At 35.2% G+C, this 16,727-nt stretch overlaps 2 protein-coding genes across 3 annotated transcripts in view; one reads left to right on the top strand and one right to left on the bottom strand.

Moving 5' to 3' along the window:
* LOC145939925 (uncharacterized) overlaps positions 1–16,727 on the top strand; it is a 307,103-nt gene that overhangs the window by 39,742 nt on the left and 250,634 nt on the right. The window lies entirely within an intron of this gene.
* On the bottom strand, positions 5,509–8,046 carry LOC145939652 (trypsin II-P29). Of its 2 annotated transcripts, XM_083044118.1 has the most exons (8): positions 7,950–8,046; positions 7,359–7,468; positions 7,203–7,297; positions 6,678–6,837; positions 6,479–6,589; positions 6,259–6,408; positions 6,039–6,179; positions 5,509–5,651 (listed from the first exon to the last, which is right to left on the bottom strand). In XM_083044118.1, exons 1-8 carry the CDS (start codon positions 7,993–7,995, stop codon positions 5,640–5,642), a joined length of 825 nt encoding a protein of 274 aa, XP_082900244.1. In that variant the 5' UTR covers positions 7,996–8,046; the 3' UTR covers positions 5,509–5,639. The 2 variants fall into 2 exon arrangements, with proteins under 2 accessions (XP_082900244.1, XP_082900243.1); XM_083044117.1 differs by lacking the exon at positions 5,509–5,651 and having other exon boundaries at positions 5,732–6,179.

Genomic DNA, 16,727 nt, shown 5'->3' with positions numbered 1-16,727 from the left:
AAAAATACGTCGATTAATCCTCAAATAAAATTCTCGCGACCGTACAATAAAAGAAGCAGTAATTTGTTCAATGCGTTCGCTCAACATCGTTGCTCGATGGCGTATACACTGTATTTGTCGCGGCGTCGCAATCAAGCAGAAAGCAGCGAGACAAAATCGTTTTGCCTCGCGGCGTATCCTCCCATTTTCCTCCGCCATCAGATCCCTTGGAGAGCGAGAAACGTCCGGGAAAATAACGATAGTCTGCTCTCATCCATTTTCCATAGTTCCGACCACTAGGAGCGAGAAAGTTCTTAATGACTCTACCGTACGATCGTCGTTTCGCGCCAGAGGATGCTCGCAGCAGCAGCAGAAGAAGATAACGGGTAGAATGAGAAAAGAAAGAGGAAGAGAGAGAAAACGAGCAGCTTAGCCCACGATACAGTAATACGGAATTTCGTAAGCATTTAACTTCCACAATAAATGCTGCTAAGAAATTAATGCTAAAGCACGAGAAACTTCTCCCGCGACGAAAATATTAAACTGCGACGGGAAATCATGCTACTTGAACTGCGATGTGTCTGTGCAATCCGTTCTCCGTAAGATTCGTGACGATATAATTTCTTTATTAAAACGCGGATTACCGTTCGACACTTAAAATACCATTGGCATTTTATTATTCCGCGAAACTGGCAAATTCGGTGCGATAATTAAGTATCCGCGAAACGTCAATCTAATTTGTATCTGATATGTCAGAAACTTTTTGGAAGTAAAATGTATATATTTAATGAGTAAATTAATTCAAAATAAATCTGATTCAGGTATGTCACAATAAACTAAAATTGTAATGCAGGCGAGATAATAATATCATATGTATTACATATATAAAAAGGGTGTTAGTAAAAAAAAAAAAAATAAAATTATTTAACTTTATTGTTCACGTGGACAAAATTGCATGCATATTGTATGTTGGATTTCCTATTAATTCATGACATTGTGAGCTTCTATGACGTTAATTTATGATACACATTAAAAGCAAAGCTCATTAGAATCTATTAATTATATCGGTAAAGACAAATGCGGAAATAGATGAACAGTTTCTTCGCATTTAACGTTGAAAGATAGTAAACACCAGCCAATTAGCCGTTTGCGAGAAGAAGGCTCTTAAAACACAAATAAGTGACTTGGAAATTTCTGAAGCTCGCTCTCGAGATACTTGCATACAATAAGCGCAAAAATGATTGGGGAAAAAATGAAGGAAGGCGAACGAGGGAGAATAGGTAAAACGGAGACGAAGAAAACTGCAGAAAAAAAAGGAAATCCATGATAAATATAAAAGAAAGAGCGTCGCGTTTATATTTAATTAATTAGTCGATCAAAGTCGGCATCCAGCATGGATGTAGAAAAACGCGTTTCTTTCATCTTCTTTCGCAAAGCTGACCATCAACAAACATCAACTACGCAATATTATTAGAAGTGAATATTTATCTTATTTGTGAGTAATAAAAATATACTAAAAGTAAAAATTCAGCTGCAAATAAGAAAGAAGATAAATAGATGTTGTTAATGTAGCAGTCAATTATGACTAATATTAATTGAAATGTGTCCTCATTATATCGTTATTTCTTCTGTTAGAAATAAAATACAGAATGTTGAATAATTAATAACACAAACTAAAGAAAATATTTCTTCTTCCAATATTACATCAAATCGATAATACATACGTTTTGAAATAATTACAGGCGTTAATAATACATAAATTTTTTTTATATAATTGAATAATTACAAATTATCTAAAAAACAAATTTATTTCTGAATTACATACACACACATACATACATATATATAATTAAAAATTTCAATATAAAGTTAAATAAGAAAATTCATTTTACGCCACACAAATCTATCCTTTGCGAAACAAACTCACCCATTGACCATTTCGTTGGGAAAGCTATTGGAATTTCCGGTCACATCCACGAGAAACGACTTCCTCGTGTATCTTCAAGCAGTTTCCAGGCAACCATTAATGCGTAACGAAGTCATTAAGCGTTCCATTAAGATTCGTTCTTCGTCGTGACACGAAGTTGACGCGAAGTCCTTTAACCATCTCGCCGCTTTAAATGTGTCATAAAATTATTCACGTAAACGATCTTCATCACTCTGCATTGTGTTTAACAAGAAAGTAATCTATTTATATTAAATAAAACACTATACACATTTCTATATATTAATCTTTCGAAATCTATACAGATATTTATATCTAATTAATGAGACATCGAGATTTTAATTATACTAATGTGATCATAATGTCTAACAATGATTTTTGCGAACGTCTAAATAAATAATAATCACGAGTCCTAACCAAATAAATAATCATCTAATATACAATAAGATCAATTTAATTTGGGAAGATGAGAAATATTATGGCTCTTCGTCAAATGTTGTCATTATACATCCAATGAAAATGCCTACGCACGATTAGAGTGCAAATGTACAATTAACATAATGATTTCGCCCACGCAGTATACACGAATTTGTCCAATGTGTCATTAATAAACTTCTACGTATCGAGAGAACAAAAATTGTTGGTTTTTCCTTTTAAGCGTGTAGTTCGACGTCCAAGCAAGGAAATCGCGCGTTTCTTTCTTCGCAAGCTCGCGAGAAAAGTGGAGTTCCGTCATGAATAAGTCCACTACTGATTTTCGTCTTTCGCATCCACCCTCCCGTTCCTCAGCTTCGATTCTAAGAGTAATTAGAGAGAACTTCATCGTCGAAAGCGCTTTGTCCCACTCCACCGGCTCCAGCTTTCGAATTTAGCTCGCTGTCGCGTTTGGGCGAAGTTACCGGCTCCGTAGAAAATGCAAACTTTTAATTTATTTAAAACCCCAGACGCGCGCGCGGTACAGAGGAAGCCAAAAAGTCCTCCCCTACGCGAAAGCGAGTTTGGGCTCTGTATATCTTCCTAATGAATTCTTATTCGATCCCGGGATTAAAGAGGTCACGAATGGACCTTGTCGGTACGCAACATCCCCCCCGTTCTCCACTTCCCGTTCGGGGGAATAACGTGTACACGGGACTGAAAGCCGCAGGGATATCGGAGAGGCCGTGAAAAACGCCCTTCCGAGTTTAAAAAAGAAAAAAAAGCGAAGCCAAAGGGACGAGTGCGTATCAGAAGTTATGTTTCAGGTGAAACGCGGCAATTTTCATCCGCGATCCTCTATTCCCCCTCTTTCCTTTCTCCTCTCCGCCATCCTTCCTGCTTTTGCGAGTCATTCATTTCCTGATTTTATATACTCTATTTTTTCTCTTCACTCATCTCTCCTTCCTACTTTCGTACTCTTACGATCACTTCGTAGGCATCGATCGGGCGCACACGACCCTGAAATCCCTGCGAGGAGCGTGTCTCGGGTTTCTACGAGGATTAACTTTCGGAAGCGGAAGTCTCTCTTAGAAGATTACGGTCACGCGAACCGGAAGAACTCGAACATTCACGCGAAAGTACAAGCACGGTCGATATGCTCTCTGTCTTTGCCGATTGAAATGTAATGAAATCTAGTTTTATGAACATATTTGAAGTGATAAGACGCTATCTTATATGTGAGACTTGCGAGATAATTAAAATTAGCTTCTATTTGCTTAGAATATCGAAAAATAATTATTTGATTTCAGCTATTTATTTATTCAGTCAAATATATTTCATTATGTACACAGAAGGATGTATGAAATGCATTTGCAAAATATTAATTAAAATCTGCTTTTATTGCTTGGAACATTAGAAAAATAATTGGATAAACCCTCGTTTATTATTCAGTCAGGTTTATATAGTATTATATAGTATTTCATATTTTATCAGTTACAAATATCTGATTATTTCGAAAATTGCTGTAAACTTTGACATTTAAAAACTCATTATAAGTAAGTCCTCTTGTTTGCGAGCTTAATAATTTTAATGAACATAGTTTTTAATTTTTAAAAATGAATCTCTGTCTCTGAAAATAATTTAAGCATTTGGATCGTATCAAGTAAAATTTGTGCACAATCCCTGAACACAATCATTTAGTTTCAGAAAAATTAGTTTTCCTTGAAACTTACTATCATTTGCATCTGGCTCACTTATAGCCCAGGAAATTTAAATCGTGTTTTTAATATGAGAACCTTATCAATCATTTGCTTAATTTTAATCTTTAATTCGAGAAACAAGCTATTTAATTACGTACATCGAGAATAATTACATTGACAGTTTCTTCTAGCTGAGTAATCCAATTTTCATAATTTTTCGTAACTTGCTTTACGTGTACGTAGTAAATATTAGCGCATGAAATTTATATCCAATTTAAAAGAGCAGCCGCAAGAGTCTCTACGTTTCTTTGAAGGTACCGGCGGATTCGCGCAGAATTTAATAGCAGTGCAGCGAAGCCACCAGACGTGGCAAAGGAGTTAGATGATTCGCGAATATACCGCAGACGTTTCCCCATCTTGGCACCGAGCAATCCGCTAATACATTTCTCGAGATATCATCCGCCACGTATTAAGTGGGCATGAGCTTTTTGCGCGTCTGCCGGAGCTACTTTTCGTTTGAGATCAAAGTGGCTACATCATACGTCTATTTTGTCTTTTTTTTCACATTCCCTTCTTTTTCTCGCACGCAAAAAGCAACGAAAAATCACACCTCGGTATCCCTTTCGCACCTAATAGAATATATATATATATATATATGTATATAAGATGAGACAAAATGGATAAGCATTCTTTAAAGTATATGCTTATTAAAATTAAAAATCTTAAACACGCATTTTAATTTAAAAAATTTATATACCTATATGTACATATACCTATAAACAAAAAATTTCAATATTGATTTTAATGAAGATAATTAAGTTAACGACGATGTTATCAATAATTTTAATATGCCAGATTAATTTATTTTTGCTGCATTAATTGATAATTTAAGAAGACTAAAATTATAATTAATAAATAATACATAATAGATACAAAGAATTATATAGAATATTAATAGTTAAATATTAATAAAATTAAAATATTAAAAGAGAGAACCGATACAATGAATTAAGTTATTAGTTAAGTAATTAATTTTTTATTGTAATATGGCACATATATATACAGAATATCATTTATATATAACTATATATCTATATAAAACTTATTTCCTAAATACGTATTATATTTTTATAGAAACTGTACAAACATAATGAAACATTTAATCTCTGTTGATAAGATAATGGATTTTGTGCAAGATAAATTGATATCTTTATATTCTATTGTCGTATAGAGATATCGAAGATTTCGTAAATTGTGTAATTGTGCAGTTATAACTTATGCAGCCAGAAATTACTAAAATATTTTTATAAATTTTAAGTACAAGAAGAAATCTTAAAATATGTTTTCAACATTACATAACCAAAATGTTAAGAAATGCAAGATGAGATTGATTTCAACTAAATTTCAACTAAATAAAATAAGGGAATAATAAGTATTTACATAATTGTTTGAATATTTATTGCTCTTTACTAAAATATATAAAAATACAAAAATTAAAAACAAAGATATTGTTTAATTTCTGCTAAAATTGTTATATAAAACATGAACACTCATGTATTGATATATTCCATTCTGGCACGTAAAATATTTCACAAAATGGATTAAACATCTACCTATAACAAATTGTAAAACATTAGATTCATTTGAAATATATACAACTATATACAACTTTAAATCATTATTTATTAATTAATATTTTAAATTGTATTCATCTCACAAGATATATTTTACTGATCACATTTATATCACATATAACATTACAAACACACTTATAAATCATGCACTTCTACATTTGTAAAAAAACGTCGAGTTTGTTTTTCGTTTCATAGTATCGTCAAACATGTTTATTAATATGCCAACAAAGACTCTTAACTTCAAGAGTAAAGTGTTATCGATAATAATACAAAGAAGAAGGATATTATCACGACTAGAATCGTTGGCGTTTTAGATGTACTATGATTATTACCAGTACAACTATTAACTTGCTTAACTATTATTACATTTTCATTCTCTACTATCCAATCCAAATAGTGAAAGATGTTTGTGTATATGCCAGGTAACAATGGCAGCGCGCAACCTGCTCCACCAGAAACGATACCGGTTAGAATACCGTTACATACCATCCCACCGCCAGAATCACCCTAAAAAATTCGAAAGAAACAAATTGTAATAAGGTAATTTACAAATTGTATAGTTTATAAATAAAAGAATGCGCATTACTTGGCAAGCGTCTTTTCCTCCTGCGATATAGCCGGCGCAGAACATCCCCGCTGGCAAATTTGTTATGTTTACAAGTAGTTCGCGACATTCTTTTGTTGATCGAATGGGCAGATCTACGTACATCAAATTATTGGACACTATCGGTATACCCTAAAATATTTTTTGTAGTTGGAAAAAAATGTTCTGCAGTTTAAAAATTTTCATGTACATATATACTCACACTCTCTGGATAACCCCATCCTGACACTTGACAGAAAGTTTTGGGTACAGGAGGATTTTGTGGCAAAGCAATACTATGAACTTCCGGAGTGAACTTAAAGGGTTCCTTTACCTATGAAAACCAAACATGGATTATCTTTATTTTAAAAATTATTAGAACATTGAATAATGATTTGCAAAACGATGTAACAAAATCGTACTTGTAAAACGGCAACATCGTTGTATAACGTAATCTGATCAAATTTCGGATGAATTCTAAATGTCTTCACATCCCTTTCCTGTCTTTTTTCGGTAACCTCATCTAACTTTAGTATTCCTCCGACCGCGATAATCGTCAAAGGATGAATAACTTCATTATTGCTATATAATTAATTACTTTAATATAATTTCACTAATCTCTGATTAATGCTAGATATTTTTTCAAGCGCATACATTAATATGCACGACTAGATTTATTGAGTAATTAATATTTTGCTATAAGAATTATTCATTAATTGAGAAAATTACAGATATAAACCAAAATATATTGAATTACTTATTACCAAATTGTCACAAAATTTCATATTTCCTAGATCGCGCAAAGTTATGCCGAGAAAAAGAATAAAACACAAAATGTTAACAACAGTCTCAAAATAATATAATGATCTATGAACACGTATATTTTAGAATATTTGTTGTTTCGATCATTAAGATATCTATTTAAAATTCCATTGGTTTATACATACATATACATACAGTGCGCTGCAGTAAGTACTAGATTGACGCTAATGATACTTCCGCCACAGAAATGATATTTGGTCCATCTGCGCATCAGAGAAACCTAAAAAGAACACGTTTATCTCTCAGATTTACGTTAAATTAAAATCGTAAGAAATTATTACCTGATAAGGGAATTGTCTTAAAGCTGCCTTTGTTCCATTAACTATACGACCAGTTAAAGTCATCGACTCCACACCATGATTGACAGAAATTTCCACGAAACTTGTCGAGCCTGATGCACAAATTATTATCATTGACGATGCATATTGCATCGAGTAGTGTCATGAAATAAAATCTAAATTACCTGACGGCAAAAGGATTTATTGATAAAACGGAATTTATAACAATTTCAGAATTATATTGCGACGCATGAATTATTTAATGCATTAAATCGCCGAAGGCGTAAAAACTATGTTCCGGGATATATATGTGGTCGGTGGTAATTATCGGCGAGTTAAATGAAAAATTAATTAACCGTTGCAATTTTATCCAAGCGTAACTAACACTCTATCAATTTCGCTCCCATTGCGCAGTACTCTGCGCATATTTTCATTCGATTATGCATATTAATATAGTACGCTAAAATTGTATCTCGTTGTCCGCGCGACAGAATCTAATTGATTTTCAGAAACACATGGGAATAATCAGAAATCACGTTGCTTTTCGCAAAATCTGAATTGATTCTATTGATCTATAGTTCCTTTCGTACTTACCATAAACGAAACATGAAAGTACCAGAAACAGCAATGCAGTCCGCATTGTTTCTCACAATGATTCACTCAGTCGTTGTCAAAGCGTGACTGTCCGTTGTAATAATGACATTGTATGAAAAAAAAGTTTGTTATCTCAAGCCAAGGATAGCTTTTATCGTAGTTGTGTTATCGGTTATCGGTTACTATCTTGCTTAATTGAGATCGCATTCTAAACCGATCAATGCCATACAATTTTATCTACGTAGTATTATATCGTGAAATCTTCTGTTTTTATTGCTGTCATAACTCTCTCTTGAATCTCTTTCCACTGTTTTACAATTGTTATAATATTACCTCTTATTTTTATAACGTCATGTCTCTTACTAGACCTATTTTCATGATTAATTTTGCTGAAAAATTTTCTTTATCGATATCTTTTTTCTCTAACAATTTTAATAACTTATTTATATGTGTATACATATATTTATATTTCTTTTTAATTGTAAAGAAAAAAAGATACAACATTTTTTTATCTATGATACAATAAATTATAAAAATAAGAAGAGCTTTGATAAAAAATTATTAGTTTGTACAAAATCGGGCATTACATATGCAAAATTTCGGCATTACTAATAGCAATTTAAATGGTTCAATGAAAGACGAGAACAAATTCTCCAGGAAGCCAACGAAATTACTAAGTCAATAAATGGAAATATATCCTGGAATTGGCAGAATTTTTGAATTCCTTTCTGGACAAGACTGTACATATATCGAGATATCGGACGCTGACAGGGGCGATCTGGAAATAATGAAATTCCGGAATAAAGGCCATTTCCGGTGGTCAACTGCAGCGATCGGCTGCGGAATATTCGTCGAAGACGGCGCTAAACTGCGAATATCTAATATGCAAAGTGGTAACTGTGCAGTTCAAATCAGACGTAACTTATCAGGATATCGTTGTGCCTGACGCTATGCGCCAAAAAATGACAGGAAACGAGATAAGAAACAGTAGATATGAAAAATATGGAGAAGAAAGCTAGATACAAGAAATTATTTAAGACGTGGACAAATATTATTTAACAAAAGAAATTTTTTTTAAATTTTATATTCGAATAACAAGTGAAACAATTTTCAAATAAAATTGGAATAATATATTTTTTATATGTAAAATTTCTTAATTATTGATAACTGTAGGCATGAATACTATTTTTTTATATTTTAGAATTTGTAAATATTTTATGATAATGCTTCTTCAGCCACAAAGATATCACGTAGCAAAATAAAAAATGATCATATCGATGCTAGACAGAAGAAATGAGAAATGAGCAAACATTACTTGGGTAAAGATACAACGAAAGAGTATATGGTGAATTATGTTCATGACGTTCTAACTGCGAATGACGAGATGTCTCCCGAGAATAATGAGAGATTCAAATTCAACGATAGAAAGGAAGGAAGAGGGTCGGAGATAACTGGGGAGCGAGACAGAACGACATAGGCGAGAGAGAGGTGGCGAGCGGGACAGAGTGTATAGGGCTGATAGGAGCCGCCATTACCCATCCCCGTGTTAAACCAACCCCCGCGTACGGCAACGTGCAACCCCTGCGTATGTATGTACAATCTCCGCGTGCCCAACAGATCCATCGAGGTGCTCCGGGCGTTGTCTACCGTAGAATCGAGTTCGACCGATCCTCTCGAAAGCGATCGTGAGTGTATACGCGTATTCGCCGGACGCACCGAATGCACTGTTCGGTATAATGCCGCTGGTATAGCTGGCGAGCTAACATAGCGGCCGACAAGCTCGTAATTTAGTCCTCTCCCTCGAAATTCGGGGTGGTGGATGCAAATAAATCCCCTCTTTTTATCCTCTGTAAACTATACGCGGTACGATACGTAGGAGAAACGTCACGAGCGGCAAATCAGATTTATCTACGAGCGTATTAGAGTCGAGAGGTAATGGCAACAATACGAGAATCCGTGCGAATCCGCAGACCGAACGATAATATTCCGGGTGCAAAGGGGCTCGTTCAATCGCCGGTATGCTTTTGATGTATCGATACTTTATCGCAATCACGGGTAATTAGTAACGCGTCAGAATGGGAGAAAAAGGGGAAAGATAAATAAATAGCCCAACGGGCTGATTGCATCCCAGATTCCGCGTTTGCTGCAGAGTTATTGTGGCGCTACGCTTGTGTTGCCACATGATATATCGTGTGCGCTAAAAGAAATGTGTAATTTGTAAGCAGAAATATCATATGAATAATTTGAACTCGAGAAAAAGAGAAAGGAGAAAGACACACAAAATAGCTATCTTTTTTATGAATTAAATATATACGTAAATTAAATAATAATTTTTTTATAAACTAAATAAACCGAAATTAAAGAAGATATAATTAGTATTATCAAGTAAGAGTTGTTTTTATGTATTATATGCCATGTAAAATAATATCAAATATCTAATTTCTGACAATAAGTATATACATACAAATATCGCAAGTCGGAGCTAATTATCCAATTTTCTACTTACATGTTTCGCATGTCTATTTTTCATGAAACATCGCCTATAAGACCCCATGAACATAAATACGTATATTTATTGCGTGTGCAGGTGCGTGTAGATCAGAAAGTATCGAGACAAACCGACAAGATACATGTTCAACAAGCGAAATTTAAAATCCCATTGATCATCCTACAGCTCGTTCAGAAGCTTCATTTTTCTTCTCTTTCTCTTTCTTTGTCTCGTGTCGTTTTCGGAGCAGTCTCTCTTTCTCTTTTTCTCTCTGTCGGTTGCTCCTTCGATCGTTCACTCCCGCCTTCTTCATCTTCCATCACAGGGTCTCTCTTTCTTCCTCTCGAGGCGGCTTTCCTTCTGAGTCGAGATACGCTACCTCTTCTTCGTTTCTTCTAGCCGCATCGTGGAATCATTCTCGATGGAACCGTGGATAATGTTTATGGAACGTAATGATAAGGAATGCTATCTGCGGTAGATGGCCACGATTGCATTTGCGAAGGCAGTCCAGGTTGCATCTCTCGGTTGTCAGTCGTAGAAAGCGGGCGCAATTTTTGCACAGCTCTATAGTATCTCTTCGCTTCAACAACACAGCAATCATCGATTCTCGTTAGCACGCTGATCGCATTCATTAATAATTTATCAAACTGCTTATTACGATTTTGACATTACCGACAATTTATCACTAAAGGCGCAAATTTATCCAACGTACATCTGCTACTTTTTTTTTCTTAATAATAAGTTGTATGATAATCGCGTACCGGTTTGACCAGTTACAATAACATGACCGATAAAATTTTATTTCTTAAAGATCATTAAGATTTTTTCCACTCGCCTGCATATCTTTTTTTGATATTATTAAAATTCAAACGCGCAAGAAAAAGAATTAATTAACATAAACCTTAGTATTTTATTATATACATCATCATGGGTTTTTATCATACGTGCAAATTTTTATCCAATATTTTAGTCACACAAAGAAGGATCAGTAAAGAAATATATTTGCCATAATACACCAGAATGCATTTCTAGCCGCCGAGCAAAGACGACCTTGGCAAAGTAGCGAATTCACGGTTCTATTCATTCGCTCCCTTCTAGAAGCACCGTTCCACGTCACGGAAAGAGGAGGAAAGTAACCTTGGCTGCAATGCAGCCAGTTAAAGGGCTGTTCAAGGTCTACCAGAGTCTTCACCGAGTCTATCGTCTGCTCGCTACACTTCACCAAATAGAGACTCTCTCTTTCTCTTTCCTTTTTTTCTTTCTTCCTCCCTCTTGATATCCTCTCTCTTTCTGACTGATGGAACGGAACCTTTTCCAATTTCACGCGAACACGAATCGCATTGCGCGTTCTGTACTCAGAAAATTACATAGTCTGGTACTAAGATACCAGACTATGTGGCGTGTCTCAAATACGGCGCGTGCACTTCATCCGCAATGGTCTGTAAAACGCAGATGTACGGACGGGTGGCATTAATAGAAATTCTTGAACGGCGACGCACAAACTCCTCGCACGGTAATTTAAGTAGTATTTGAAGAGGGTCGAGTTTAAATCAAGTGCATCATTATACGCATTCGTACTACTTCTTGGAGAACGTGGACATTTTTGAAACATTAAGTTTACTTGAGAAGATGTTTCAAAGTGATTTGTACTTCTCAAAAAGATACAATATTAAAAGTAACTCATAAAACGAAGATACATTATTTAATTTATAAGATAAAAGCGGAAATCAAAGAAATTATCTTTTTTTCAATATTACACTTATTTATAATAGTTAAAGAAAAGAAAAAATCATCGATAAATTTTCAAAGGAATATTTTTGATAATTATAAGTCATAAGATCGAAAGATAAATTAAAAGTGATCGAAACAGCATTATCATATTTTAATCGCAAAAGTTTTTCGAAATTATCACGTCGCGCATATTTAACGTAGATCAGTGATATTACTCGTTCCTGGCAGTCCCTCTTTCGAATTCGCATGCCTAATAAATATATCGCTGGCTACGCAAACTGAAACGAATACGCGGTACGAATAAGAAACGTCGGCTCCAATGGCGCTTTACTCCAAAGTTAACTCTCTCTCGTACAATATTCGCGCGTTTCGTTCGACCTTAACCCTCGGCCCGAAGTGGTGAATTTTTTATACGATTTGCTATTTCCATCTGCGCGTGAGGCGGCCGCGCTTTCGTTGCCATCTCGACGTTCTCTCTCGAATGCCTCTTCGAAGCTTTTCCCTGCTGGCGCGAATGCGAGTGACGTCTACTCGAGCGGATCTCTGAGTGGATTTTTTTTCTTTCAGAGACCGAAATTGGGTTGCGCGCGCCTTTTCTTAGGCCCCTCGTAGCACCAAGTGGCCCACGCACGTTGCCTTGAAAGAAATTATGTCAAGTCGTCGTCGTCGACACCATTAACGATCAACACTTCTCCAGGACAGCTCTTCCCCTCCCTCTTACTCTTTCTTTTTCTCCTAATGGAGAAGACAAGCGCTTCAATCGCGAACCTTACTTCGCTGTGAATCACCATTCTTGACGTACAGACGAAAATAACGCTCATGTATCCCTTGAAATTGGCGGTCGTGGAAAAAATGGCATCCGTCGACGATGCCAAAGATAACATTCCAATTAGAATATCTGAAATATCTTCGTCGTGGAATTCTCATTACCTCGAGCACCCTGCCGACGTGTATAATTTCGAGATAGCAGGAGAGCGCGATCTCGTTGACGCAGCATCCAGACGCTCTGTAGATCTCAGCGGGCACAGAATCTAAAGTAATTTCGTATCACCGACCAATTCAAATGGTACAATTAACTGCGATAATATCAATATTCTTACACGTTACAGTATTTATTACGTGACTGTAATATTCTCTTTTTCCCATTTTCTTTCGTTTAATTTTATGATAATAAATTTTTATAATAATCCAGAAATACTGCAACGTAACTGCAAAATTTTTATGATGTACTGTACAAGGACAACTATATAATCCACTAAGATATTAATAACATGAATGTTACACACAATACTATATAGCCATTTTACGATGTTCACAGGTAAAAATATAGTCGTTAAAAGCGTTTCCAGTATTCTTTCCTAGCAAACTTTGAAAGTCGTCGCGTCCCGTTAATGGCGTGCATTTCTTGCATCTCACCTTTAACCCTTTCAGTAAATTATCTACGATATTTATGCTTAGAATTTCTCGCATTTGGTATTTTTTGCGAGCGTATCTTAAAATCTTATATTTAATCTCGCACGTTACGCATTTAATTATATGGTTAAGCGTGTATTCTATCGCATCGCAAAATTAATGGAATAAATCTTGATAGAGAAGACATTTGAATAATTTAGAGTTTCGAAAAAGTCACGGATATATATGATATAATGCAATGAAATAATGCATTTGTCTCCCTGACACACGCAAGAGTCTTATTTATACATATATTCATTAATAGAAAATATTTACAATTCATTAATATGAAATGTTTTATAGATATAAGTCTTAAATTATATAAAATATATCAAATCTAAAATATAAATATGCGATTAAAGTAAAAATATAGTTGAGAAAACAGCAAAAAAATTGCAAAATATTTCATTAAAAAAAACAAAAAAAACAAATTTACTATCAGTGTATATATAAGCGTCGATGCTTTCGACGCTTTCACGCGAGATATTCTTCACCGTTTACAGCTGAGCAAATGGAGACACGCGATGCGGTTGGCGTCCATGAAGACCATGCAGCATGCACTCGTGCATGCTTGCCTGCAGCCATAGCAACGTCGTAGTCGTGCTCTTCGTGTTACATAACCGGGAGCTCATGCAGCCGTGACCTCGATCCCAGTCGGTGACTTCGTCGTCGACCATGGCCGATCTTGCATCGGGGCATGTTCGTGCCCCATCTCCCATCCTCCACCAACGCCAATACCACCATCGACATTATCAGAACCAGATGCCTCTCCCACAGACAAAACAACCACTTTCCACGACGACGACCCCGACCTTTTTGCTGGCTCCTGCACGCTCGTCGTTCCTCTACGGCGTCTCGATTCACCTCTTACGTAAGAGCGAAATTCATTCGAGGAATTTCCATTTCACGACGCTGATGTCATCGCTACCTCCGAATGTCCGAACTGCCAACCGAAAAGAATCGCCCTCTGCGAACGAAAGATTTTCGAGATTATTTATCTGAAAAAAGCGTGCTTGTGAAGAAAAGATCCTTATACACGAAAACGAACGATGTAATCGTCGCATTTGTAACGTAAATTTCGTCGTAATGTCTCCAACGATCCACAGTCGTTTGAACAAAGTGGTTTTTATTGAATCCAGAGGGAATATACGATGATCGATCACGCCAATTTTTATAGAGATCCTTCCTCGCGACAGCAAAATAACGACTCGTTCGGATACCGACGTTTTTACACCAGGATCCTCGGGATGCATGACGTGCCTCGCAATCGTAAGTGTCTATACAGCAATCTTTCCTTCTTTGTTGGTCGTTACGCCGACCAACAAAGTCGATGTGGGTGCGTGCAGAAGCAATCTACTTGATGATGCGTGTCTAAGACGGAAATATCATAATCGCAATATCAATAATAGCAGGCGCCAGCGTCTGTAAAAGGGGATTTCTCTTGTGATAAATTGGCCCATAACTACAATAACTGCATTATATGTTATATATTGACATAATGCTACTATTTTATCTTTACATGAGAACAAGAAAATTTACAGAAAATAAATACCGTACAATAATTCAACGCGTTAAATTATTTATAATATATAAATAATTTTATATTTTATAAATTATTTATATTTTAATTTCATTTCTAGCTTCTTCAATATTCTTCTCAATAACTCTATCTGATGGCTTACAATTAGCCAGCAGATACTATAACAATACTTAAATTTATTTTTAAAATTAATAAAATTTAAAAAATTAATAAATTAAATTATTATTTAATAATAACAACTCACAGCGAAAAAGCTAATGGGGCATCACAAGAAGAAAATAATACATAAATAATCAACTTCAAGACTCTTGAGAAGACTGATATATTCCAATATCGATTTAACATGTCTTTTTAAAGAATGGATGTACAGACAAATCAATACTAATAATGCAAATCTGTTTTAAGAACATGTCCTCTCCTTCTGTCACTATTTGAAAAGTTTTTATTTGCTTTTTTATAAAGGGATGGGGAATAGGGGTGATGATTCTTTTATGATTCACGAACCGCCTCTTCTAGTGTTAATTCAACGTTTCAATCTCCTCGAACACAAGAGACATTGTTTCCCCCGTTTTTATGTTCGGTCGAAAGCTTCGCTTTGTCGCGCGACGGAAACGCCGCTCTTGTCTTCCATCTGACATTTCCGAACTTTCTTCGACGTCGCGGTAGAAAAACCTCTCCCCAGTCTATGTGAGTATCCCGGCGTGTTATATTGTAGATAATTCATCAGCGTCGCGTAGAATGAACAATGTATGAATATATATTCCCCAATTGAATAGCCGTTGGCTCTCAAATTCGCGACGTATTGACGGACGAAACTAACGGAGCGGAGAAAACGTGCAAAATGAATGCGAAATTGTTTCGCATCGATGAGTGAGAATCGGGAGATACGTACTGTCACTCTTCGACAATGTCACTCCAATAAATTTCATTTTCCTAAGAGTTTCGGCAGAATTTAAAATGAATAAAATGATATAAATTTGAAGAAAAAAAAAGAATAAAAAAAAGAAAACTGTCATGTTTTATATGACTTTAGAGATCGCAGTATATATAATAAATATATTAATATTAAAAATCATAAAGAATGAGATAAATTTAATTCATTTAAATTCATAACTTTATTATAGTTAACATTGCAATTTATACGAATTAGCTTTAATCGCAGAATCAAAGTACTGTTATTAGAAGCAGATTATTATTTTAATAAATTATTCGAAGATAAAGACTTAAATATATGTGAAAATAGATTACATATAGAACCTCTCTCTATATTTCGGAAATATATCCTAGACTCACGCAAATATTCGTCCAGACATGGCCCCCCCCTTCATATGAGATATGCTGGGAATAACCGAGATGTAGCGATACCGCTTATTGTCCCTGCATTATGATATAATAAGATCACTTTGTTATGGCAGAACGATTACTTTGCGTGATGGTGTGTGTTGAGGTACATATATACACTCTGAATACGCATCGATGTGTATTCTCTGATTTTAGTTGATTTCATTTGTAGATTTCGACTGCGGATAGATATAATCTGTCTAGATAATATTCGCGATTCCGAAAT

The sequence above is a fragment of the Prenolepis imparis genome, unplaced genomic scaffold (assembly GCF_030444845.1).
Source record: "Prenolepis imparis isolate NDT839.2.m4 unplaced genomic scaffold, iyPreImpa1.0 SCAF_8, whole genome shotgun sequence".
Lineage (NCBI taxonomy): Eukaryota > Metazoa > Arthropoda > Insecta > Hymenoptera > Formicidae > Prenolepis > Prenolepis imparis.
This window is presented reverse-complemented; position numbering and strand designations above follow the sequence as displayed.